The sequence below is a fragment of the Apteryx rowi genome, unplaced genomic scaffold (genome assembly GCF_003343035.1).
Source record: "Apteryx rowi isolate R43461 unplaced genomic scaffold, aptRow1 scaffold_2, whole genome shotgun sequence".
Taxonomy (NCBI): domain Eukaryota; kingdom Metazoa; phylum Chordata; class Aves; order Apterygiformes; family Apterygidae; genus Apteryx; species Apteryx rowi.
In genome coordinates, this window is record NW_020448307.1 from 7,820,522 (window position 1) to 7,848,371 (window position 27,850).

A 27,850-nucleotide genomic window follows, 5' to 3' on the forward strand; every position below is an offset into this window, starting at 1 on the left:
CCATGGACTCGACTTCTGCACAGTTTACCTGCCTTTTAGGAGCATTCAGTATTCATCACCTCGTTTTTATGGCCTTTCCCATATAGAGGCTGTTCATTTTCAGCTGCAAGCGCCCTTAAATCTGGTTTAACTGTTGAAGGGCATTTTGTTTTCTCTGGAGGCAGTTAAACTATGTATTCAAGGCTTTGTGGTCTTGAGCCGTGGTGAGAACTGTTTTTGTGGTTTGTCGTTGTACTCTTCCCCATACTGTTGTCACAGAGTCCTATTTCAGCAAGAGTCTTAACTGCCAGCAATAGATTTAAATATATGGATTTCTTTAACTATTGCAAAGAAAAACTCTTCCTGGTGCATGCTAAGTTTGTTCCCTTTTTTTCCTCTTATTTTCCAGGACCTGTGTTGTGTTCCACAACTGGACGATTGATTTGTGGTCTCTGCCAAATAAAAAAATATATATATTTTTTGGATGGTACAATTTTAACGTTCCTTTTTGTAGAACAATAAAAGTCAGTTTTATGTATTTGGTCAACATCACAGTATTAAAATGCTCATTAAAATTTATGACTTCAGAACCAGTCTCTTCCATTTTTTGCCTGTGAGCCACAGCAGAAGAGCCCAAGTGATGGACTTCTTCAGGCCCCGGGATATGTTTTAGGCAGATCTTAGTGACAGAGTGTAATATATATGTAGAAAAGAGGCATTCACACATCCTGCTCCCAGGCATCTCTGGGCACTGTTCTCAGACAGAAGTAGAAATAAGCCCTTACTCATACAAATGAAACAAATAGAGAAAGGTTTTAGCACATTCTTAGCAATTCTCTGATTCAGACTGAGCAGGTAATTTTAATCCAGCAACATTAGACCTATGCGATTATCTTAACTGGCTATTGCATAAACGTTGCTGCAGTTAAAATGAAACGAGTACTCCTAAGTTTTTTGTAGAAGAAATAACCACTTATTAAAGCTTGACAGATTCCTGGATTATTCTTTAGTGATTTCTGAGCTTGTTAACAATTCGAGGCTATGTACTTCTTATTTGCCTTTATTCTATGTATATTTATTTTGAATTAAAACTCTTTAAAAAAAGGAGAGATGGCAAAAAAAAAAAAAAAAAAAGCTTAGCATAAAAGCTTTATTTAAGGGATGGTCTCATTTGTCGCATGGTGCCGGCAGGGTGGGAAGGAGACCCTGGGGCAGCGTTGTCGGCTGTGCCCCAACGTTCACGTAACACGCCTCTTGCCGGGCTGCTGCTACCCCCTGCTGCCTGATTCCCGTGTCAGGCATCAGTCGCAGGGCCAGGGTGCTACTCGGGGCGTCGTGGGGCACACGGAGACACGGGTAAAATCGGCAAGTGGGAGGTAGCGCTGTAAATTTTCAAAGAGGTAGAAAGAAAGACAGAGGGAGATGATGCCTTGGAGAGGGTGAAGGAAAGGATCGTGATTGCCGGAAAGGATCGTGATTGCCAGAAAGTCAACTTTTGCTGTTTCAAACTTAACAACCAAAAGGGTGCTTCAGGAACTTAGTAACTTTGTGCTGTTTTGGGGGGGGTTTTTTAATCTTTTTTTTTTAAATTTCCCTTCCTCTTTCTGCCCCACAGTTGCTCTAGGTCGTAATCAGCCCTTGAAAAAAGAGAAACCGAAATGGAAGAGTGATTACCCCATGACAGACGGACAGTTGCGCAGCAAGAGAGACGAGTTTTGGGACACGGCGCCAGCTTTCGAAGGCCGCAAGGAGATCTGGGATGCCCTCAAGGCTGCCGCGCACGCGTTCGAGAGCAACGATCACGAACTGGCACAAGCAATCATTGATGGTGCAAACATAACACTACCGCATGGTAGGTTCATCTAAGGAGGATGTGGCCTGTGAAAAGCATAGCAGTAGGCTAAGCCAAATGCGTTTTTAACCTGAAAATCAATTGACACACACACATGTAATATTTTTAAATAGTTGTATTTCAGAATGCACAAATTCTGCTTGGTGTTTCAAAGCAAAACTGTGTTAGGATATAGAGGGGCCAACAAGAGCTAGCTTTTATAGTTACTTAGATGTGAACGTATGGTCTGTTATGAGGTATTAATGCACAGCTTAAGTTTATGATCTCTCTCGACAACACTCTTGACTTTCCATAATCTCTTGAAACACCTGGATTTTCTGAGGTACAGTTTTGCTAAGCTTTTCCAGCCTCACTTTGTAAGGCAATAGAGTTTTTCCTGGTGTTACAGGTTCTTTTTGACACCTTGAATTTTTTTTTAACTTTCTTCTCTGAAGAGTATGAAAACTTTCCCCAAAAACTTGGGGCTGGCAAACTGTTTTGAGATCTTGTACAACATGCTCGGTAAGTGCTTATCGTTTCAGGTACTCTCCCTTCCGCTCTGTTGTTCTGAATTCTGGTTGTTCCACGTTTGTTCTCCCCACCTCTGCCCCTCTGAAATGAATCACTGCCATTTATGCCCAGGAGAAACACAGTGCCAGTTCTCTATTAAAAAAAAAGTTTAAATGGATTTATAGCTTCAGTAACCTGAATGTATTAGGGTGAAACTTCAAAAATGTATAAAAATAAAGGAAGGCTAAACTGAAGCAGATGTGTGTTCTGGTTACGCTGTGCTTGAAGTCCCCTGTTTGAGAAGGGGCATGAAGAGATTTGCACCAAATGTTGGACTGGTTGCAGATGTGTACTTAAATGCTGTATAAAAGACACTGTACATATGCTGCCTAGGGTCTCCTGGGAAGAAGAAAGGATGATTTGAAAGACCCTGTACATTGCTGTCTGGGTTAACTAATGTTCACTTCTCATAGTGCCGCCTTCTTCCTTTTTTTGTTTAGGACTTCAATTTCCTGAACAAGTCATGGTAGATCATGTATCCAGTTTGGAAAGAGGGGGCAGATTTTTATTGATTATTTTGGGGTTTGTCTGTGTTTTCCTGTAGCCTGTCCCACACTTAAGTGTGAAACATTACTAGTGGTTGTGGATCAGCATGTTGTTTTTTCTCGCTTCTGTTCAGCAGTCAGAATTGGATTTTTTTAATGTAGCTGAGAGGTGGAAACCTTTATTGTTGGAATATGACCTAGCTTTTCCATAACTTGTGGGCTATTGTAATCCTCCAAATCATTTGTTATGATCGTTTGTTTTCAAGGCAGCTTTATTTTGTTGGTTTGACTGATACAACTGAGTTTTTGGTCAAAGGCAATTATGCATCTGGAAATGATTTCTCTTAATAGCTGTAATTTTAAAGAAAAATTGGTCAGTTATTTCCAGAACCTCCTAGTGCCAAGGAGATCTCAGCTCTTCTCCTGACAACGTGTTGGAGGTTCGTATGGCATTTTAGGCCCAGTGAATTGGAGAGAGAAAAATAATTCCCCTGTTATGAGCTAGTATGATTTTTCAAAAAGCCAGTTCTAGCAGAAGTTGCTTTAAATCTGGGCAGTAAACTTTCTAAGGCAGATTTGCTCAGTTCTTCAATCTGTCCCTAGCTATATTCTCTCAGCTGGGTAAGGGGTATATGGAGAGAGGAATTAGGCTGTCTAACATGGCAGTGATACCAGAAGACCTCTTTCTACCTGTGCTTGTCATTTACATTGTCAAAAATATCCCAGAAGAAGTTGGGAATTTTGGCAGCTGAGAAACCATTTGGAGCATCAAGAAACTTGTGAGCTAGAGGGATGCTGTATTCAGGAGAAGTGTCTGGCAAAATGGATAACTGAAATGACTGATAAATCTGAGTCACCATTCAGATAATTGGAAATAATGAATATCTCAGAGTATGAGTATTTGCAGACCTAAAATAGCCAGTGCCTTGTTTGGCATTTCCTTTTAGCTTAGTTGCTAAGATAAAAACAGTAGAGGTCAAGAGACTTAATGTTATATATGGGGTAACTTTAACAAAATATGGATTGCCTTCCACCATGGTTTCTTATTGTTTGTATGAATTGTTCTCTAGATTATCTTTTAGCTTAGCGTAAAGAATTACTTCTTAGTATGCAAGTGTCCACCCTCCACTATGAAGGTCTTGTTCTCATTCTGACTCTATGTTTCCACTGTGCAAAAGACTGATAGAAACATGATTGTTTTAATAAATAAAAACTTGAGTCACAAAGCATGCTTTTGCAGTGAGAGGGAGATCATTTGTATAATGTGGTTATGGAATTTGACAAGACCCTGATAAAGAGCTGTTTTGACAGCATTAGATTATGTATTCAGTTTAAATGTTGCACAAGTGTACATATGAACAACACTTGCAGAGGAAATGTTAAATTTATGGCATCAAGTCATGCAAAAAAGCTGTTTGACATGTTAGGTCTCTACTTCCTATCATTAGAATGGCATAACAACTTGTGATCGCAGAGGAGGATTTTATTCAAGTGGGAAAGTTTAAACATTTGAAGTGTTCTTGAAAGAGGGTGTCTTTGGATTTTGGGATGGACTTTCTTGTGCATCCGTGCACTTTATCTATGAGAAAGGAGGATGTGCAGATCCTACCAAGTTTTCAAAATAGTGTTTCTTAGTTTCTTGGCTAACTGCTTATTAAGCTCATTCAGAGTTTCGGGCTTTAAGTCCCAGAAGTTCTTGGTTGCAAGCAAAAATCTGAAACTGGGCAGGCAACTCAGATTTGTTTGCTTGGGGCAGCCAGAGGAATTTAGGATGAATGCTGTACCCTGCAAATTGGGTCTTTTAATGTCGCCGTGTGTAATGCTTGAAAAGAAAGAAATATGTGCACTCCTGAATTTTGGCTCTTCAGCAGACAAATACGCTTGGGGGACGGCCAGCCAATGGCAAGACTGGCGCCTGTGTTCAACGGCCCACGTACAGAATATTCAGAATCTTTCAGAAACAAGGTCAGAACCAAAATTGTATTAAAGGCTTTATTGCCCAAGCCAGGCCTGGCCTTCAGGTCAGATTCCCAATGCAGTTAGTCTAGAACTTGAGAATATTTTGAATATTTATCCTAGCATGATCTTGAGTTTAGCAGTGATTTGGTTTTTGGGTTTTTTTCTACTCAAAAGACTGAGGTACTTTTTATCCATCTTTCTGCCTTCCCGCTGGTGATACTTGTCTTGTGCATCAACGGCTTGCATGATTTTCTGTGTTATGTGACATTTCCACTACAGGGAAAGCTACTTCTTTTAGAAATTCCTGTATTTCCTAGTCATCAAGCATTGCTAGTGTCATGCATGAACAGATTATAAATAAAAGCCTTGCATTTATGGGCTCAGTAATGACTGTTATCAACAAACTGAACTGATCTCTGAGCAGGTAGAACAAACACTTTAAACTGTCCTTGTTCCAAAGAACGCCAAAAAACTCCGTATTTCTATTTACAAAAACTCAGTCAGTGCAAAGTTAAGAAGGGGGGAAACAAGCCATTAAGAAATCCGGCACATCTTGGCGCTGTACGTGCATTAGCTACCCAGTCCTGTGCTTACCTGACTTTCCGCCATCTCGATTTAATTGCGGATTGATAACTAATGCAGGTGTCACCTCACAAATCCATCTTTTGTGCCCCTCTTGCCTTCTGCAGCTGCGCATACACGTGCAGACCAGGCCTGCGTCCTCTGTAACACAGTTGGAATGGGAACCAAATACTCACAGCGCCTCCTTAAATACCACATATAAATGCCTGCGCAGCACTCGGGCTCACCAGAAACCCTGGTAGAAACTGCTCGGGAATGCCGGGATGCCTCCTTGGAGTTTAGGCTCTTTTCTTTCGCATAGGAGGAAAAAGGAGAGCGTGTTGCTCAGGGCAGGCATGAAAGTGCTCTGCAATTCCTCAAAGAAAGCAAGTGTTTAGGAAGATTTGAAAGGTCATTGTCAACCCAAGTCAAAGGGTTTTTCTCCTAAGCAAATAGTTTGACATGTAGCTCTGGCATTTTTGTGCATAAAAACTTGTATTTGTGGTGGAGGGGGAAGGGTTGGCAGATGGGAATGGGACGCTGTTCCTTTGATTTTCTTAGTTCATCAAAGAATATTGATTCCTCAGGAAAACTAACCAAGATCAGCTAGGGTAAATTATCCTTACCTTTATTGAAAAAAAATTGAGTATTTTTATCTGTTTTGTCTTCTGAAGAAATAGGTCTTCTGCAAAATGATGCAATAAATTGTTAACATGAGGCTAGGGCATTTCCTCTTATGTCTTTAGCATGTGCACAACTGAGGCTTAAAAAAAAAAAATCCAAACCCATACAGCTGCATTTTAACTGTCCCATGGGGCAAGCACGTAGTGTGCATATTCAGACTGTGTATTACTTACAAAATTAAACCTTGTGGGAAGTGGAGGGCTGGGAAGAGAGGGCAGGGGAGGGAGCAGGGAGTGACAGGGGTTTGCAGATATAGATACTAGGCTAGCTGATGCTGCAAAAGTAAAATTATTCGTTCATTCCAAAACCCCATAGGGAACTGAGGAAGAAAACCACGTCTCTAACGTTGTTTTCAGCCAGATGCCTTACTCGTATAACCTGTGTTGGGAAACCTATAACCAATTTAATTTTTCTAATGGATGCCTTTTGCTGTTTTCCGCAGTTAAAAATAGCACATAAGCAGTATTAAATAAATAAATAAGCTTGTGGGATGGGCTTAGCACTTCTCATCTATCTTGGGTGCCTCTGTGGGACGTATTTAAAAATAGAAATAACGTTATCTCCAATTTATACATTTTTTTTTCCTTACGTCTTAAAGTAGCACATCCTCAATATTTTATTAATGAGCCCATTTAAATTTAATGAAGAACACTTTTACATGCTTCTCAGCTATCAAAAAGGAAATGTTGGAGTGTGTTCATTAGGGTCTCCAGCTAATGTTAGTGTTGAGCTCAACTTGTCCTGAAAGCAGTTAGTGCTAATTGGAGTCTGTCTGGGTTAAACAGGAGTTTTTAAACTTTTGAATGGATATTTCCTCCGGTATAGTCTAGTTTCCAGTATATTGCATTTAACTCCTTTATTACTATTTGAACAATAAAGAGGGCTCTCTGTTAAGCCCTGTGGCTTTTTATTCAGGAGCAGTCGACTCCTCTGCGCCTTAAAATAGTTGCTGGAGCTTCAAGCATACATTTTCCCTGAGTGGTCTTGCCGCATTATTTCTTTGTATGTAAGCATAACTGTCAGAGTTACTGCGTGTAACACTTATGATCATGAAAAGTGGGGATGTGAGCGTTCAACTTAAATGCTGGGGAAGGTAGGTGGAATTAACTGAAGTGCTCTAGTCTTGAGGGGAGCATTTTCTTCCCCTTCAGGTGAAACATTCAAAAGAAAACAATGTGAAAACAGCAATATGAAGGAAGTGTGCTTAGCCTATGCCTCTTACCCCCCACCCCAGTCCAAACGCAAATTCCTAATTCCAGCAAAATCCTCTGTTCCTTCTTGAGCTACGGTTATGCCCCACGCTGGTGTCTGCTGCCTTTGGGCCTGATGGTTCACGGTACTAAAGATCAGCTTTTAAAGGCTGTGCCTCGAGTACTGCGCCCCTCTGCGCGCTGTCTTTCCTGCGGATGCGCTTGGATTTGAGAGTGTATTGTTGTCCGAAAGGGCACGTTACGTAGCTGAGACGCATGGATGTGCCGTCCCCCGGCGCTGAGCTGCGTCTGGCTCGTGCATCCCGACGGTCGCTGCTGTGCTCCTTGCTGGCCAAGCTGGGGGGGGATTAGTACTGAGCCAGCACCACGTCAGCACTTAACAGCGTGTGCTTTATAAAGAAAATTACCATCTACCGTGCTGAAAAGCCCATTTTTATTAATGAAGAATTTTGCACGGCTAAACAAGACCTTGAGAGTGCGAGGTGAAGGAGAGGGATGGTGGTACCTCAGGCTGTCAAGCAGCATGATTGCAGGTCAATGGGAAAGCAACCCAAAACACGAGTGCGTTTGGCGAGGTGTCAGCGTTGCTTTTAGTGTCGATTGCGTTCGTTGTTCACAACCTCCTAAGGAGTCTTTTTGCTGCTTAGGTAAATCCCAGGGCCTGCTGGAGAAGTTCTGCTCCCTCCCCTTCTCTCATAGATCTCCAATTTGATCACCAGGAGAAGGATTGGAGCTTTTATGGAAATGCAGAAGCTGTGCGTCCCTGTTCAGACACACGGGTTATTAATAGTGGGCCCTTGTGTGCTTTATAGCTGTTTATCTCTCATAGACTATTCATACGTCACCTTTACTAGAACTACGGATTTTTTTTTAATTTTGTTCAGCTGATGGTATTGCCTTGTTTCCGTGCTTACTGAGATTGTTCAGATGTTTGGGGAAATTTCAGGAGGGCAGACTTTGCCCTGCTCTAGCTTCTCTTCTGTCTTAGTTTATTAAAAAAAAAAAAAAAATTGCTTCCCAAGACCACACGGGTACAAGAAATGCATGATTTGCTTAAAGCACTTGTCCCCAGCGTTTATGTTTTAATGGGCAACATAATCAGTACCGGTAGTAGAGGCAAAACCTAAGCAAAAATATAATTTCCTTCGCCTTTGTAGAGCAAAAGAACACAGTAGTGATGGGAAGGCTAAACAGTATATCCCATCAATATAACTTAGGCATCCCAACCTACCGCATCCCCGTTTTTACGGGGAGGGGGTGCTCGTGAAGACCCTCCGTTGCACAGTGAGGCGACCAGAGGTTGCAGATGACTTGGAGCGAGGGAAGGGAGGGAGTGGATTACAGTAGCTTATTTTTGTAGAAACAGTAACTAAGGATGAAAATAGCATTCCGTGCTTTTATTGAAAAAGAACCAGACAGTTTTCTGTTCTGGAGAGGGAAAGTTAGCTTCCAAGTGCCAGCAGTCCTTTTAAGGCCGTGTCAGCTGTTAGTGGCTGTGCCACTTTGTATTAATTTAATAAAGGATATTATATAATCACAGTCATATTTACTGGTTTTTATTAAAGCCAGATCCTGTATCAGTAAAGGGTTTCTTTAACATCCAGGGGTGAAATCAGGCTTCTCCCCCCCCCCCCCCGCCTTTTTTTTTGTTTTATTAGAAAATACATCCATTGCAGTGTTTTTACCTATTAAATGTGAATATCTGCCAAACTCTTTGCAGCTGTGTGGGTGTTAAGGCTCCTCTGTGTCACTCACCTTGACCTTTACTAGCACCAAGGAGGTGCTGCCGGTGGACGCTCGCGGTGGGGTGCTGCTCGGAATGGGCTTTCTGTAAGGGCCCCCGTGCGTCCATCACGTGTGCATCCATCACGTGTGCCGTTTCGGGAACCTGGAAGAATCGCAATTGCTTAAAGCGAGCTGTCAGACAAGCAGATGGAAAAGAAAGCAGTAGAGGATAGTCAGCAGGCTCTCCAGAGTTTGCCTCTAAATTTGCACAATAATTCAGAAATATCCACAGCAAAATTATACGGTACATCTTTAACACTGACCACTCAATATACGGCTCCCTTAAAATAAGTAGTTCCAAAAATAGAACACTGATTTTTCTTTTGCTTTTTTCTTTTTTCTTTCTTTTTTTTTTTTTGACAGTGCTTTTTGCCTGACAGCTATATTTGGCTTATTAACTGTTATACTGATGAATCTGCACTTGAAGGAATTTATACAGTAAATTCCACAGTGGCACCTTTAGCTTTTTAAATTTAGTGTGCTTCTGTAAACTGCTGCCCATTAAGCTGCAAGATCCTTGGGGTGTGTGTGGGGGGGGGCGGTTCTTAATCCCACCCTCCCCTGCAAGGCTGCTGTATCCATTGCTTAGCCGTTGCTTTTGGGTTAAGGATGTAGGGATTGTTTTCTTAGTAGCTCATTTGTCTGAAGAGGCTTTGCAATTGGTCGTCATTAGCAAAATAATTTTTTCCATAATGCGTTATATTGTCCATACTCAAATGTAGAACGATGTGTTTTTCTATGTGGACACTGAATGTTTGGTTGAATTTGGTTGAATGCTTTGGAACGTCTCTTTAAAATGATACTGAACGGTATTTATAGTGACTGTGGCTGTCTAATTTTAGATTTCAGTCGAGTTATGAAAGCTTTGGGAGGTCTGACTATCAAAGCATATCTGTCAATATGTTCAAAAAATAATATTGGCACAAGCATGCAGACCGTAAGAGTTATGGAAATTCTCAAATCTGCTTCTGCAATGAATATAATAAAATTTAGAATTGAGGCTGCTTAATTACCTTTTCGTACCTAACTCTGCTTAATGGAAACCAGTTCTTAGTGTTTGGGTAGTTTGGTTTTTTTTGTTTGTTTTGTTTGTTTTCTTCAATAAAGAATACAAAAGGTGTAAGGGATTAAAAAACAGAAAAATACCAATGTCTTGTAAGGAACCAGGCTGGCTGCTTTTAGCTAGGGTGACAATGAGCATGCATTAGGGAAGTGCATGCTAAATTTCAGTGTGGTTTTTTTTCTAAACACCATTATCTGTTTTTAAAAGTTGTTGACGTCAAGTTTCCTCCTTAGTTTTACCTTTGTTAAAATGGTTTAATGAATAAATTAGAAGTGTAGCTTTCACTAAAACTGTATCAAGACTGTTTTAGTATCTTCTCTTGCCTTCCTCTGTGAACAATATCAAGAGATTCTTTGAAAAAGCATAGCATGCTACAGTGAAATTTAAGTTTTGGTGGTGCCTCTCTCAAGTGTTGGCCGCTTTGCTTGTTGCATTCTCATTAGCACATTTCTCTGCAGCACTGGCGTGGTGCTTTATAAATGAGGACGTGACAAGCGTGAGAAGAGATGCTACCATCGAACGGCTTAATGTTCTCGCTCGTCGCAGTAGCCAGAAGAGCAGAAACTCTCAGCTAACGCAAAGCAGGGTGCAAGTAGGTCTTGCCGGGTGCGCAGAACCTGTTTTGGGGAACAATTCTCTTTACGTTCCTTTTTCCCCTCTTTTTCCTCTTGGAAAATACATCCAGACATCGAGAAACGTCTGAAAATGCTCCGACGGTTTTGATTCTGCTTGGGCACAGTAATTGCTTTTTCTTTAGGAGACTTTGTCCAAATTAGGACTCTCCAGGTTGGGATAGCTGCCGCCACCGGCTCCCCGTGGATCCACTGCAACCCACGCTCCCACGGCAGCCTCAGGCTGGCAGCGCCCTGCCGGCGGCATCAGCCCATCCTTGCCTCCCGTCTCCTGCCTCTCCGCCTCTCAGCCTCTTCTGCATAGAGAAATTCTGCAGTCGAAATTGTTTAATTTGTGCCCTGGACCCATATAAAATTTTAAAAGACAGAGTCTATTATTACACTAGCTATTGCACCTTTTACCATCCTTCGGAAAGGAAATCAGGGATTCAAAAGGTAGATGCAGAACTGCAAAACATTTATATGATTTCTAAAGCCTTGTTTCACGTTCTCTTTTACTACTTTATGTTGTCATTTGGTTTAACAGCACTGTCCAGTCCATAAAGCCTGCTCACATGACTTACTGTGTTGCACAATCGGCAGCTTTAGGTGCATTTTTTCACTGGAACTTGAAGGAGGACATGCTCAATTTATAAATATGAGTGAGAAAACAGCTCTTTCTGGCTGAAAATACAGCATGTTATTTCAGTTCCTGGAAACTTACTTAAGCAATAAACTTGTTTACCTTCCCAAAGAAAAAGGGCAAGTTTACAGCAAGAATTTACAAGCTCTAGTGTAGTAGAAACACCTTCTTTCACGGTAACCACTTCAGAGCTGATAGTTGAAAGCTTTCCAGAAACTTTTTATTTGATTTTTATTATGTTTAAGTAGAATTCTGAATACTTGAGCTCTTGATTACTTTACCCATTTCCCTTTTAATATACTTCTGGGGCAGAGGGGCAGGGAGAAGGAGAGACTTAATGGGCATAACTCAATCCTTCATTGACCTGTAATCTCGCAGCCAATTTTTTCTACTCTTCAGCTATGTTTTCCTTTTCGATAGCTGTTTGCTCCTGTCCTTGCTCTAAAAGGATTCGTACAAAACAAAGAATATGACTGTGAAGGAAACAGTGAAGTTGCCTGTAAGGCACAAAATAAACCTGGGAAGAGAAACCCTTGTTTTTGTGAAGTGGTGTGAAAGGTTGCCCTTCTAAATCATACAGGTATCTGTAGTTGGCTTCTTTCATGTGATATGATTCCTTAGTTTGTTTTTACTTGAATTCAGAGGAGGGATGCAAGGATACAGGGAGGTGATGTTGTTCTGCAAGATGGGGCTTGTTGTCTCCATAGCAGTTGGCGTGTTTTGGAGAGGAGCGTTCGTTTCCCAAAGAAAATCTGTTTATGGGGCCACAGGACGGTGAGCAGGCGCAGTGAACATCTCCAGTGCCATACCCTCAGGTTGCTTTTAACGTACCTCATTTCCCCAACCCAGTTTATAAAGCAGCTCCAAGCATTGGTTGCAGGGTGACCGAATACATATGGGGCAGGAGTTGGGAGTGGGGCAGCCACCCGGGCTGGTTTTGCTGCTCAGAAAAGCATCCATGCATCCACAGCCTCAGAAGTGGGTGGGGAAGGGATCGATAGATCATGAAGGGCCTTTATTTTCACAATGGGTGAAATTGTGTGCATTTTAGAAAGACAAGGATGTAAACCAGCATTGATTTAAAAAAAGCTACGCACCAGTGAGTTATTCCTTTCCTTTCCTTTCTGCTTCCCCCTAGGCTGGGAGTAACTTCAGGTTTTGGAAGAGCTCTGGGATGTAGCCTGTGTGTTCAGGAAGAACTATGTTTCACTCGTAATGCGGTGAGAAGTGAGAGGTGGAGATGCTCGAAGAGATGCTTTTTGGCTATCATCCGTTGTTAGGCTGTCCCTGTGCAGCTTGTGGCGAAATTAAAGCCATGTGTTTGTATAGTATTTCATATTAGAGGAATGCCTGTTGTAAAAGTGAGCGCTTCAGGAGGTTTCTGGACTGAAAATTAGAGAAGCACCAATAAATTCTATTGTAATTGGGGAGTTCCATATGAGAAGGCTGCAGCTACAACGCTTACCGCTTACAGTCTCTGAACTGTTTGTTTATTTATTTATTTTTTCCTCCTTGTTCTCAAAGAAGGAAATAACAGGCCAACATTTGGCAAATGTTTTTCCTCTTTCTGCGTGACAGCCACTGTGCATAGCATGTGAAAGCCAAGCACAGAGATGTGTGAGTAGAGAATGAGGGAGAAATGACAGTAATCAATGAGGCAATTAAAGATAATCTTTTGAATTGGGTTAGCAAGTCATAAGCTGATCACGACCGCAGCGCTTTTATTATAACGGTGCACCCCTTTCTGTTGCTTTAGTTTTGTTTTCTGTCATCTTCGAAATTCTAGATTATTGCGTAGGATCACTTCTTGCCTTCCATTTGGTTCAAGCTAATATGCTTGGGCTGATACACGGATACCAGCTAGCAAGTGTGTGTGCTCATGATATAAAATGAACCTTCAGAGACCAAGCAATTTTATACAGGTTTAAAACAAGGGACTTCTGTGGAAAGTGGTGAGAAGACCCATCTCTCAGTGAATTGCTTTAACTTCTTTATCCCACTGTAGCCTTCGTTAATCCTTGTGGCCTTTTGATGTGTGTGACTTCTGTGGTAGCTTTCTCCTGTATCAAGTGTTTTCGGTAGGAATTGAACAAATTTTTTTTGCTGCTGCTTGTTAAGCGTGTTGATGCTAGTGAGGGAAGCAATATGCTGTTGAGCAGGTTGAATTGGGGAGTTGAGAGGACTCCTACTAACCTTGAAACCACGTGTTTTCTCGAAAGTCTCTTCTGCCCTGAGTTACAATTAAGACAATGCTTTTTGTTATTTCTGCTCTGATTAATGTTTAAAATAGATACGCAACATCCTTTCGGAGGGACACGATTTCCATGTTTTCTTCAAACGGAGCACTGAGTCAAATCGCCAGGATGTAAAGCAGTTGTGGCTGACTGAAATATTTATATATCTAAGTGCAGGTTAAAAACTATCAGCTCTTCAAATAAAAACCCACTTATGGCTGCATCCTACAGTTGTTTTCCTTAAATATTTTTAACTTCTGCTCTTGTTTTTTTGAAAGGTATTTTGAGGAGCTTCGTCAACATAATTGCTTGGACTCTTCTCAAGTCTCTTCCTCTGGTAGCATATGCCTGTCTGTTTCCCGTCTTGGGTTTCAGCTTGCCTTTTCTGCTGCGGTGCGGAGGGCTGTGCTGCACTGTTTCACTACGGGTTTTTTTTTTTACATTAGTGTATGACCAGAAAAGTGCAGCTAACTCCTTACAGGGGAAAAAAAAAACAAACCAAGACTCGCTCTACATCGTGGCTGTTAGATGCTCAAAATAAACCTGGACATGCAAAGAAAAAGCATCTCGGATTCTTTTTATAAGAAGCTTGCAGATTGTTTGTCATAATACCTTCAGATTTTCCAGACAGAAGCATGTCTTTCTCAAGTGAATAATATTCCTCTGGTATCTGATAATGGCCAGGACATGATGTCCAGTTTATTAGATATTCCACAGGAGTGAACGCTTACACCATCCTTGACTGCTCACAACAGGGAAGCTGAGTATCTGCTTAATCTGCTTTGCTGTCTGCTTCTAGTAAAATAAGAAAAAGAAGGATGAAGTGTTTAAAATGTATTCCTCATTAAAAAAAAAAAAAAAAACAGTATAAACCACTGAGAGTCATCTAGATGCCTTCTCCTCTGCAAAAAGGTGATATTCTGAGGCAGTATTGCATGTTTCCGTAACTGATGCAGAAGTGGAGCGTTTTGCCCCCAAACTGGCGTTCCTGAAGCCTTCTCTGGTAAGGTGCCTCGGTTACGTAAATGAAAGGCTCAGCCAGACCTTAGGTTTGTCACGTCCTCGGTGTCTGTGAACACACCGCTCCCGTTCCTCCACGTTCTCCAGCTGACAGCGGCCGAGACATCTGTCATCTGCTGTTTTGGCTTCAGGAATCGCAGTAAGACGAAGATGGTATCTCTTCTCCTAGACCAAGGCAAGATAGTTTCTGTCAGAAGTGTCTGAGTCACAGGAGAAGGCTCCGCTGAGCTTCTCCCTAATCCAGCCTTTTAGGGCCAGATGATGGCTGAAGAAGGTCCTCATTTGTTGTGTGTTAGAAAGAGCCTGTGCGGTGCTAACTAACCTGCGAGCAAGCCTAAAGGAGATGCTTTAATACCTGGGAAGCGTCTTGGTTGTCGCCAGTACGCCGGGCTTTGGTGGTTCCGTGGGCCAGGCTACGGGAACTCCTGATGTGGAGCTGCCGAGGGGACGGCTGTGCCCGGAGTTACACAAGGGCCTTTGGCAAGCAACAGGCGTAGTCCACAGCCTCTTTCGATAAATACCTTGAGGTGGTTCTTCAAGTCATTTGCAGGGCTCCAGTCAGTAAGTTACAAAGCAGATTTACCTCTGGAAATGGAAGAGAAAACTCCCCAGGTATCTGGTACTGTTCAGGACTTAGCAGACTGACCAGGCTGATAAGCAAAGGAGTATTGGAGCCTGACAAAAGCACATGATACACCCCACTTCTCCTGGTGAAATCCAGATTTGCCAGTAAGGGAAAAAGTACTCATTTCTAAAGATTTTTTTTTTTCCTTAGCACCAGCATGCCTTTTGATACTGTAGCTTGAAAGGATTAAAAGCATAAGGGACTTCTAAATCATACCTAGAAAGAGACTGTTTGTTTAGACCTAGAGTCAATAGCTGGCTTTTTCCGTTTCTCCGTGATATTTCCAGCAATGTGCTTTGCTTTTCTGATGATACACTTTTAAGCCTAATATGGAAGCTAGGACACACAAAGCACAAGTGATATTTGTTTCACAGCATTATTGCAAATAAAACTTGCAACAAAACAAAGTGTTACACGCTTTGACTGTTAGTCATTATATAGGAATAATGAGATCTCAGGCCTTTCTTTTAGTTTATAGCAACTGAGAAAGTTTTTGTAGAAGTTCATAGCTGCAGCAAGGCCTTGAATTATTAACCTGTCTTGGCTTTCGCAGTCTGTGTGGATCCCCAGAAGCCTTTGGTAGATGAATGTTTAAGAGAGACTATAGCTCTGAGTAACATGAAAGGTTCTACGCTTAAGCTTAATCAATATTTTTTTTATTATTACAGTTATAAGTAAGGCAATTCTGTCTGAAAGAGCAGCATCTTGGACATGAAGAGCACATTACATTAAATCAATACTGCAGACTTCTGTCATTTCAAATCTTTCCTGTAACCTTCTTTGATCCTCTTCCCCCCCTTTTTAAGCAGCTCTGTGTTGTAGTTTTATTTTAGGACATAGGTACTAATGCAGGATTGTGACAGTTTTCTTAACCTCCCTGGAGCCTTTAACATTTTTGCTGGTTATCCTTGGATACTGAGCACACACATGCTCATTAGGTCAACACAGGGATATGAGCAAGTTTGGGAGCAGTAAGAGCAAAACGATGCAGAGCAAACTTATGTCCGAGTCGTTCTGTGCTTTCCTTCCATCTCCCACTGCATGTAGGTAGGTTGGGTGGTGGGAGGCTGTTGGTTAGTCTCAAAGTGTAAAGTTTTCCACACTCCCTTCTCTCGTTGCGAACCGATGTGGGACCTCTCTGCACCCCACGAAAATACACATTTGCTTTTGTGCTTAGTCTAAGAGCTTGTCTCTGCTGTTGTGTTAGCTCAAGCTATAATAAGTGCTGTCTCGAGCCAAATTTCCATCCGTACACACTTCTTGCTCAAATTAGACTAAGCCTCAAGTATCGTTGAACTGCTTGGCGAGGGCATTGCGGCTGCGAGGGGGTTGCTGGAAGGTTAAATGCGCTGACGCTAGTAATGCTGTGCAGAGGGAGCAGCTCGAGTTACAGCAGTCACTAGTTGCTGATCGCATCTTCCCGTGCGTCGTTTCGTGCATCTTGGCCTCTCTTGCCGGAGAAGTGAAAGGGCGAGCTTTTTCTCGGGGCGGCTAGGCGATACGAGGCAGTGCAAGGTTAAAGGACGAGTCCGTTGTACCTGGTGAGGTTAGTCCCAAGCAAGGGTAGAGTTGTCTTTGCCTTTTGTCTTGTTTGGAAAAGGGCGCAGTGGGCTCTGGCACGTTTGTCGGGTCATGAAGGAGTCTGCTGCGTCGGTCAATAGGGTCCTGCTGATCTTAGCTAAAAGAAAATCCTCTTAAAGAAAACGCAAATAGCAGAAGTTACCTTGTTTGTCTTCCAGAAGTAACTAAATAGCAAAATAGTTCCTCGTGTTAGGAAAGTGACTGAACAGTTAAATGTTTTCTATTTGGTCAATACACGAAATGTCATATTGCCTTGATGGACTAAGACTTATTTCTCAGTGAGCACATCTAAAATAGTGCTTTTTTTTTTCTTCTTCTTCTGTTGGACACTTTTACAGGTGTATCTCACAAAACATGTTGCTTTTCATAGGAGGATGGAGTCCATTCGTAAATTTGGGACTCCGGTTTAGGTTTAACTCAACTTCTCCAGTCTGAAAGGCATTTCTCTTCTCCCTTTTCTGAAAGAATATAGCCTGCATAATTCAAGATGTGATATGCTGTGTTTTCTGGTAGCATTTCTGTAACATTGCAGTCAAATATCCATGACTTGTGCATCAGGAAAGAGGCTTTTACAAATCTGTTTTAGGAAAGCAGAAGAAAAGGTTTGTAAAAGACCTCCAAAGAAAGCCAAGGTAGAGCAGACTGTGTAAGTCTTCCTGGTTGGCAAGAAGACAGAAAATCTGTATTACTTATATGAAGTGTTGATAATAACTTGGTGTCAAGTTTTTCATTTTGACCATGTTAGTCGTACGGTTTTGTATGCTAAGTATGCCCTCTTTGTTTACAGGGACACCAGACTACTAAAAATAAAAATTCCATGGAAGTAAAGGCAGTGACAACTTCTGTAAATCTGAGTTCCACCTCCGTGCATCCTCATACTGAACAGATAGCCTGATCATATAATATTTTGCTAAGCTAGCTGTCCACTGAGGTACATGATGTGGGCTCAGAAGATCACGATACCATGTTTGCTCCTCGCGGCCCTCTTCCACTTTTTTAAGGAAGATGGGTAATGGAGACAGCAAATGTAAATGAGGAGGGTATATAGAGCAGAGCTTTTTGACCGAAAAAATAAAAAATAAAAAATTTGGTTATCGAAGAAGCCTGTCTAGACAGGCATCTATTTTAATGAAATGCAAAGCAGAATAGTACATGAATACTTTATTAGTAAAAAGACTTGTCATCTTTGAACCCTGATGTAGTGTCTCTTGGAAGCTGTTACCTTGCAATATTAGATTCAAGTTTTACAGAGTGATATAAAAGTGGCAGTACATATGGTATTGCTAACACGACAACTACAGAGCATTAATGCATAAGTGGCTTTCTCAATCAAGTCTTATTTGGATAAAGAAATTCTCACCAATGAATCTGTCTGTTCTAGAGTTTCTATTGCAGCGAAAGGCTTTAAAGAAGAGTGAACAGGAAGCTTGTCTTAAAGCATTCCTTGACTGGGTGACTGGTTAGTCCCTGAACCCACAGTTGTAGTTAAAAGTCCCTGTCTTTGTACGTTGTTTATGTGGTAGGTATTGTTGGTAGTCTGAGTATAGTCACTGGGAGTCCTTAGCCATGTTGTGGATTACAGGTGAATGCTGGCCTGATCGGTGTCATAGTTGGCTATATCAGCCAGGGGACCTGAAAACCAGATGAAATGCTTACATGCTGTACTTGCGCTCTACTAAAACCTGTATCAAGGAAAACTTAATTCTGTTCTGTAAGTTACATTGCTGTCAAGTTTTGTGCTTTCTGATGTAGGTCTTGTTCTCTGGGTTCCTCTCTTTCTCCTATAGACCAACATCATACCATCCACAAGAAAAGCAAGCTCCATGGTACTGCAGAACCCAAGTGTACTTACAGGATTGCTGCTGCTGTGGTCCCCTGCAACTTGCTCCCCGTTTCGTAGCTGAAACACGAGATCATTCCCTTTATCTGAGGGGAAAAAAGGAAACAGTTTGTTCTGTGCTAAAACATGCATAGCAGACATCATTCTTGTCCTACTTCCCAGAAGGATTCAGACACGGGTTAGCATGAGAATAAGAGTTACTGGAAGAGTTACTACAAATAGTGCAGCGTCGACTGCAGTGACTGATCACTTGCTAACAAACCCGTCACTGCCACCTTTGCTCCTTAAGTTTTGGGGTGAAGTGAGGCGCTCTGAGTGTCAGAATTGGCAAAGAAGGTAGGTGCCGCTCTGGGGTGAGCTCAGCCCCTCTCGCGTGCAGTAACCACCGTGCGTGTCTGTGTGCCCTGCCTCGACCCGTTCCCAGCGAAATACAGTGGAGTGGCTTGATGCAGCTGGAAGTGCAGCACGAGGCAGCTTTGCCCCAGGCTGGATTTGAACCCTTCTCATCCCTTCAGACAGGGCGCCTGGCAGCAGATGTGCAGAGCTGTATAGGCTGGCAGTAGGGGATGTTGGTGCTGGCAGTGTTACTGGTGTTAGTGTACACTAACTCTTAGTGTATCCCTAAGTTCTTGCTTGTTTTTCAGAAATTTTAATTTGGCTTAACTTGCCCTTATGTAAGAGCCAAATACTACTGGACAACCTTAAATGCTGGCGTTAGTGAGGGCTTTATAAAGGAAAGAGGAGTTTTGAGGAGTTGGAGGTTTGGGGTTTGTGGGCTTGAGCCCATCCATTGCGCCTCCCGCGGCAGCTAATCCCACTCCCTGCACGGCTCTCACACCTCCCTCGAGTATCCCTCACTCTCCCAACTCTGCTTGTCTACAAACCCTGGCTAACATTTGGATAAAAGTGGCATGATTATCTAGTGCTGAAATTTCTGTCTTTCAGGAAATGGTGTTATCTTAATTATCTTTCACCTTCAGCCTTGTTAATTGGTTGTTAATTGACTGAGCTGGTGCTCTGCTATGATAGAAGGAGAGCATCAGCATGCCCAGCAATGCACCTTGTGTGTCTGCACCAACCTCTTGGCCAACAGATTATTGCAGAAGGAGCTGCACAAACTCCCTGTCTAGTTTGCTGTCTGGATGCGTCTCATTTTCTTTGGCGTGTGAGTGCTCAGCAAATGCCATCTGCGAGCACAAGTGTAGCTCTTTCCAGTACTGTTGCCCTCTTGTTTCTGTAGGTACCAGGCACTGCTGATTTAGTGATAGCAGTCTGGGTTTTCCTCCTGTGCACCAGCATGCAGGCATTAAGTTGCAGAACTGGTTTTTTGCTTTTTTGCTCCCGAGATTGCTGGCTCAGTTCACAAACCCTGCCTGTCACTGAGGTAAGGCACACTGAATTTGAAGTAGAATGACTTAAATACACATGCAGGTCTTTGGCTAGATAGCTAGATCGAGATTTGCTGTTTAAAGTATTACAGCAAAAGCAGCCGATTAGGCATAGGATCTTTCAGGTTGGAAGGGACCTCAGGAGGTCATCTAGCCCAATCCTCTGCTGAAAGCAAGCATGTCTCATTTTGCTGTCTAGTAGAGCCCCTTCAGATGGCTGAATGTATGTTATTTTGTCAGTGATCTTGGAGCCTGGGTGAACGGGGCTTTCTGAAGATCATCCAAGTGTGGAGATCAGCATGAATATGCAATAGCTGATTCAGTTAACCAGCTAGCTACTTCTCCTGCCAAAAGAGTGGGGTGGGAGGATTACAAAGGCAGTAGCAGTGTCTTAATTTTCTTCTCCTTCCCTTGTTGTAATGCACTAAGTGCAATTCCAGTCTGTCTTGTGCCAGTTGCCACAAGTGGGAATGAGCTGGTCCCCACTCGCCAAGCAGTTTCTGAAGCACTTGGAGACCTGCTGGCTCAGGAAGGAGCTTTCTCTGGTGGAATAGAGCCAGACCAATAATGTCCTCTTAATGGAGGAGCTCTTTTTCAGTGAACTTGAAATGAGAATTATTAAATACTTAACACTTGTTATCTACAAAGCCCTTTCTTTAAGGTGCTGGAATAAGTTCCTTATAGTCGAGAATCCATCAGGATGAGAGCACAGCTCTGCTGTGCACGCAGTTGTGGTGGTGTCAGCTCTGGAGGCAAGCGCTTACCTCCAGAAGGACACTGAGACAAGGCCCTTCCCAGCAGCAGCACGGTAGTTCAAATTTGCACAGCCCACGTAGGTTTAGTGTGGCAGCTAAAACGAGAAAGGGAAGGTGGGGAGGGGGTTCATATTCATGGTTAGCTATCAAATGCTGCATCTGCACCATTAATGATTATAGCTGGTTTATTGGTCTCCATTCTTGGTGTAAGGTGCCGGCTTCCACAAGTGCTCCAGTGCCTTGCTTCCCAGAAAATGGGAGAGCCACAGTTGTTAACTGCAGCATTAAACTGCTTCAACGATTATTAAGTTATATGGGTTTTATGTTGAAATAGCTTTTTTCTTTTAGCTCCTCCCGGTTTACAGCAGTTGCAGGTAGGCTAGAACAAAGCGCTACGTGTTTTTACTTGTCTTGATCTTGCTCGTGTGCTGAGTGAAGTCTCCTTTCCCCAATCTAGCATGCAGCTAGTGTCAGTACACACTTATTTATTTATTTATTTTTTTACAAGATTCTGTGTTTCCCAGCCATGACCTGGAATCAGCTACTAATAAAGAGATACTTCAGCTTTTCTGCCTGCCATAGTCATTACTTTCTAGGAGTTATTGTATTGTAGGATCCAGAACAAGACCCATTTGGTTTCTGAGACTTGTAATGACAAGTTTCAGGCATTACTGACCTATACTGGATTTAAACCAATAGTCTACAGGTAAAAGTGTTACTATTGCCGATTTCTTCAGCAATCCAGGCTCCGCTTGGTTTTTGGAATGGAGTTTTCAGTAAGAAAAACAAATGAACCAGCTGTTCCTTGGGCAAATGTGTTATACACAGACACTTAAGTTCCTTAAATTAGCTAGTCTCATTGCAATGCTAGATTTTTTTTTATTTTTTTTTAATTTCTCTTCCTCCAGCAAGTCTCTCTGGGGGAGGGGAAGAAGAGATAGAAATCTGCTTGATTTCTGTGTTTTGGGCACATCTGAGCAGTCCACCTCAAAACTGCTCAAAATCTTAAAGAAATACAGGCAGCATTGAGAATAGAAAATAAGAAAATTGATGTTTTTTCATGATAAGAGAATGATATGTGCCTTTAAAGAAATGCTATTAAAATATATTCAAGGCTTTTTCTGTCTTCGGGTGAGTGTGGGCTTACACACCTGATTCAGTAACTCATCCAGAAGTTTGCCTTCATGCAATTTAGGTCTTTTAAATTGCTAATGCTTTCACATGCAGAAGGACAAGTGCATCCGAAATCTAAGCTGTTTAGGGATGGAAACAGTATCTGAACCAGGCACTTTTTTAGCATTTTCCCTTACCAGGCTAGAGAAATATCTCCATCCTAATAAACTCATTAAAGCAAAGTTTTATGGCCTTCAAAGCAATTCATTTCAAAATGTTCCGATTCCATATGCTTGATGATCACATCTGCTTATTTTTCTGCCCAAAACTCTCAAGCTGTCTCATACCTGGATAACAACCAACAAGAGGCTCTGTTTTGCAGTTCCTTCCAGAATTCCCAACTCTCCAAGACTATATTACTTCTTCTGAAATATTTCAAAAAAATTCCTGTCTGCTGTGCTTCTGGCATTTTAGCCTCTGTTTTGGCTGACCTGAGTCAAGCCTATAAAGGTAGCTCGGTAACTGTGTTGCAGGATCAATACTGAGCGACTCCAGAGCTCAGCAGTGGCTTGCCTTTAACTGGGAAATTCTCAGAAAATGAATTGGTCAATGAGATCCTCAAAGCACTCCTTTAGATCAGATTCCATCACACCTTAATTTTTTTTCTAGGGAATCAATGACAGAAAGCTGTGGGGTTTTGGTGGTTTTGTTTTATCGCTGTTTTTCCCCAAAGGCAGTTCTTTGTATTCCTGCTAGGATGTTTTGTGCCCAAGATTATTAAAGTAATGTTAACATCTAGAGGAGTATTCAAACAGGCAAAGGATACTCAAGTATATGAAGTACCGATATGCTTAGATTTGTCCTGCTTCCTTAATATTTTTGTAAAATCTTATAGTAACACCTTGGTCTTTCTTGTATAGATGAGAGTCCTCCTCCTGTGTTTGCATGCCTGCCAGCCATCCTGCCTTCTGTTTTCTTCTTGAAATCTGCCCCTTTTATGTGGTTTCTTTGCACAATCCAGGGAGAGAAGTCCAAGTATTAACACACCCTCTGGGCTTCAGAGTTTGAGTTGTCTCTGGTTGCCCGTTCTTTGTTTTTCCCCATGCAATGCCTAGTTGTAGGATTTGGGGAAGGAAGGGGCAGCAGGGGACAGAGGAAATGGTATACACCAGACCGTGAGGCTGGGAACGTCTCCACCGGGGCCGTGCGCAGGTGAGGGAAGGCGTGGGAACCGAGGTGTCCCCTCTGTTGGGGTGGCTTTTTTCTTCTCGAGTTTAAGGGAGGCTGTATCCTTCCTCTGCCTTAACTGGCTCGTGAGGAGCCTTGTTGCCTAGGTAACGAGGAAACCTTAAAACATGATTTTTTCCTTTATCCTCTGTGCTTTCTTGCTCAACAGTGCTGTTAATGCCCCTTTGTGCTGCCTAACTTCTGTGGCCCAAGATTATGCGTCTCGCAGGAGGGATGAGAAACATGGTTTTCAATTACAACAGCAAAATTAGAAAGGGCTTTGTAGTTCAGATGTTTAATTTCCTGATGATTTTGTTGTGTGCGCGGTGGCACGTGGCTGGCCCAAGCGCTGCCTCTGGTTGTCGAGATGGACCTGGGGACCACGGCTGGTGGGCAGCTCGCTGGCTTGCTCCTTTCTTCGCAGGTGACTCGCATCTTCCTGCATTGCTTAAAATCGCTCAAGACTCTCACCGTGTCTTCTGGTAAAACATATTAAACTGACATTTAACTTTTGAACTCTAACCAACGCGGCACTTCTTCAGTCTCTGCCTTTGAGTATTTTGCCATCAAAGCTCTCCGAAAGGCTGTTAACAGGGACGGAGCTGCTCTGACGGCGAGCTGGGTCACTTGCCCGAAAGCCTCCTCGACCTCTGCGCAAATTCCCTGTTCGAAGAGGAGCGGGATGTCCCTCCGCGCAGTGTTTTTTGTGCATGGTGGTACGTCTTTTTGAGGTGAGGACGGGCACCTCCTGAGCTATCCTCAGAGCGCTGCCCTGGCGTTCGGCGAGGATGGGGCAGGGGTAAGTAGGGAGCGTGGGTGTAAATGCCCTTCCGCCAGCGATGGACTGTGTCGCTTTATCACTTTTGCTTTCGAGTCGCTTGTTTTGTACTTTAATCAATATATCTCGTCTTGGAAGTCATTAAAAGTGGTATTTAATATGGCTCGAGTCTTAGGTATATCGTTGCCAGTGAGAGTAGAAGAATGGGTGTTATTGGTTACCTTTAAGGAAACATGTATTTGCAATAACAATTAGTCATAAAGCCTTTCTCAGCCCTTGATTAGACTGTGTAGCTTTTATTGGCATGCGAACAATTAAGGTTACCTCTACCAGTATTTTTATTTATATATATTTTTAAAAAGACCTCCAAGTTAGCTCCTGTTTCAGAGGGTTTTCTTTAATGCTGCTTATCTGATTATGATTAAGCAATCTAGTGTTTATAGCATACACGTTGACCTTGATGTTAGTTCAACTGGGCAAGGATATAAATGATGAAGAAATTCCTTAGCAGGCTTGCCCCGTTGCATTTAAGATTAACTCTTTGATATACCATTCTAAAATAGTAGCATCTTTTTAAGATACATGACTTTTAAATATAAATATGTTTAGCTGCTCTAGCTAAATTTTAAGACTGTTGGGGTTTGGTTTTTTTTTCTGCAGCAAGCTACTTCATCACTGTTCATAGGAACAAGTAGTATGTAGTACTGTAGTATCGATTATTAAATTGATTAGGTGTAAGGAATAAAATGAACATTGTAAATCAAAACTGAACTGTAAGAACTTCAGGCCTTAGTTTGTCAGTCACACTCATAGTATCTTGCAAGTCACAGGCTCAATACAATTTTGGTAAAGGTGGTTTGCTCTGGAGTTCATAAATGATACAAGACTGGAATGAGTAGTATAACTATATTTTTCTGTGTTTTTCTTAATAAATCTCGCAGGATAACAATCTCGGTGCTACATGTACAGAGCGGGGGGAAAAAAAAGTGGCTGCTCCTAGAAAATTGTTATTATAGAGCCAAAGAGTGCTTCTGTGTATTTTCATCAACATAAATTATCTTTAAAAAAAATAAATTGGTAGGCTGCTTTTAAAAGAAAGTAGATTTTCAGCACAAGATGCTGCTGTCAGAATAAGCCAAGCTGCGCAATCTATCCACAAGTTATAATTTCATATTGCAGTAATTTTGCTGATCAGACAGCAAAGTTAGACAATTCATTGTCAGCATGAAAAAGCCTCCGACAAAAAAAAAAAAAAAAAGAAAAAGCCTTCGTCTTTAACAAGGCGCATTTGGGGTGTTGTGTGCAGAACTGCCGAGTCAAAGAGTTTTTAAAATACTCTGTAGCTCAAGGACTTGGCTCCTCTTCAAACATTTCTAACTACAAAAGGATGGATAATCTTGCAAGTGAATGTGCCCCCTCTAGGGGCAAAAATGTGAAAATTCATTGTAGCAGGTAAATCCAAGACAGGGTAGCAGCATTTCCTTGGAGTGTGAATGTCTGCTTTTTAACTCCCCTGGGAAGGGATTTCTGCAGCAATTTAGGGTATCAGAGACTCACTGCCTCTGCATCGCGTTTGCCTGACTCACTGCAAGAGCTGATATGTGACGTAGGTGGCTGGGCTCTAATTTTTAGATTTCTGTTACTTTAACTCTTAAAAAATAATATGAAAAATGTGCTGCCATTTTTCCGGGACAGTCCTTGAAATGTCTCAATAAAGAGCATTTCATACTGGGGACAAGTTGTATTCGATAATTCCGTAAGCACTACAATTCTTAATGCGCGTCGTATAGTTTCTGTAAGCAAAGAAAGCCACATCCAAGAAGACAAGCCAGCTCGATGTCTGCTGTACCATGAGCAGTCGGATCATTTTGAGGAACCTCTTGGGAGTCTGGGCAATAAAAATCACTCCTGAAATTGCAGGATTTTGAGTATCGGAGTTGCTTCAAACTTCAGCTGCGTGTACATGCGCTGTGTGTCACTGCTCTGGGGACGTCACGGCATGGTCGGTGGAGTGGTAGAGTTATCCAGTTGGGTGGTCGTGTTTGTTTTTTCTGGCAGTGACCGCTAAAACATAAGTCCTCTATGAAACAGCTTTAGCAATTTTTGAATGTTTGGTGAGAGGTTACAAAATTGTTCTTTCATAGTCATCTTTTGCCGTCAGTCTTTTTGCCGTTTTCACTTTTTCACAGCTTAGATTCACGACATTCCTGAAGGTAGCGTGTTGTGGGTGGACTTGGGCTCTGAATCTCCAGCCACACTATCAGTGAAATAGTCTGCCTTTAAATGACGTGTGGGAAGAGCAACATCTGTGCGGTGATTAGATTCTTCCCTCGTTTCTTCCTTCCTCCTACTTTTGAAGTTTATCCTGGTTTATTTGGAGGGAGGGGTATTTTTGGCTTTTGGGGGAGTGCCTTTAACTCAACCCCAAGTTTCTACATGAAAACAAGGGTGAAAAAATTTTTGATGAGAACTCGAGATTTTTGTATGCCTGAAATCAGGTCTCATCACTCTGGTGCATTAATACTGGAGTGGGTGCTTCAGAGTGTGAACACTTCGATTTTAAATATGAGATGCATTTATACTCTTTTTTTTCTCTTTTCTATTTTTTTCCCCTCCTTATCTCCTAAAGGTGCTCTTACAGAGTGTTACGATGAACTGGGCAACAGGTACCAGCTTCCAGTCTACTGCCTCGCCCCACCTATCAACATGATAGAGGAGAAGGGCGACCTGGAGACTCTCGATATTCCCGATCCACCGCCCAATTCGGGGCACGAATGCCAGCTCCGTTTGCGCCTGTCCACAGGCAAAGACCTCAAACTTATGGTCCGCAGCATGGACACGGTGTATCACATGAAGAGGCGGCTGCACGCGGTGGAGGGAGTGGAGCCGGGCAGCCAGCGCTGGTTCTTCTCGGGCAGGCCGCTCGCAGACAAAATGAAACTGGAGGAGCTGAAAATCCCAAAGGACTACGTGGTGCAAGTCATTGTGAGCCAACCCTTAGCAAATCCAACCCCAGTGGAAAACTGATTTCTGCTTGTTTTTTGATTCTTCTTTCCTCCGTCTCTATCGTGGGATTTATTTTCGCTGCCCCCTCTTTTTCTTTTTTTTTTTTCCTGGTTTGTCCTGCTAATGGATTGGTTCCAAGAAATGACCAGCAAAAATTCCATCTGTGATGGAGATCTGCAAAAACAAAACATAAAAAATGTAAACTGTCCTTTGGGGTTTGCCTGATCTCGTATTTAACGCAACAGCAAGCAACACAGGGCAAGGGCGAAGAAGGGAGTGGGAAGGGGAAGGGAGAAGGGAGGCGGTGCAGAGAGTGGGGGAAGAGATTGTCTTTCATTTAAATGATACAAATATGTAATGATTATTAAAAGTGTCGGTGGTGCCCTGATCCATGGAAAGAGAGCAACAGAGGGCACTTTTATTTAAAAAAAAAAAAAAAAAATTATATGTCATATCAGCACCACATACAGTTCATGCAAGAACTGCCGCTGCTCCGGGTAGGTCCCGTGCGTGGGGTGTTTATGGCGATGGGTTAGGGTTTGACTTAACTCGCGAGCTTCCTCCAGTTTCTCCGGAGGCACAGGCAAACCGGCGGAGGGAGAGGTCTTCGCCCGCGCTGGGCTCGTGTGGACGGCTCCCGGCAGCGCCCAACCAAGCAAAATCGTACATTCCAGCACGGCCGCGCGGCCTCGTGCCGCTGCTGGCTGCAGCGCCTGGCGCAAACGGCCTTCGGAAGCATTAGGCAATAATTTAGAAAATGTATACTCTCGTGTACTGTACTGTAAGCTTACTTGCTATCAGACTGACTTAGCCTGAAGTTTACTGGCTGACCGGCACCTGAATACAGCGTGCCTACCGAATTACTGCATCTCTCTCAGATCTTTAAAAGGAACGTTTAACA

At 42.5% G+C, this 27,850-nt stretch overlaps 1 protein-coding gene across 1 annotated transcript; it reads left to right on the forward strand.

Moving 5' to 3' along the window:
* The first annotated feature begins 1,589 nt into the window (after positions 1-1,589).
* On the forward strand, positions 1,590-27,311 carry UBTD2 (ubiquitin domain containing 2). Its single transcript, XM_026063333.1, has 2 exons — positions 1,590-1,831; positions 26,573-27,311. Exons 1-2 carry the CDS (start codon positions 1,657-1,659, stop codon positions 26,968-26,970), a joined length of 573 nt encoding a protein of 190 aa, XP_025919118.1. The 5' UTR covers positions 1,590-1,656; the 3' UTR covers positions 26,971-27,311.
* Positions 27,312-27,850: the final 539 nt, after the last annotated feature.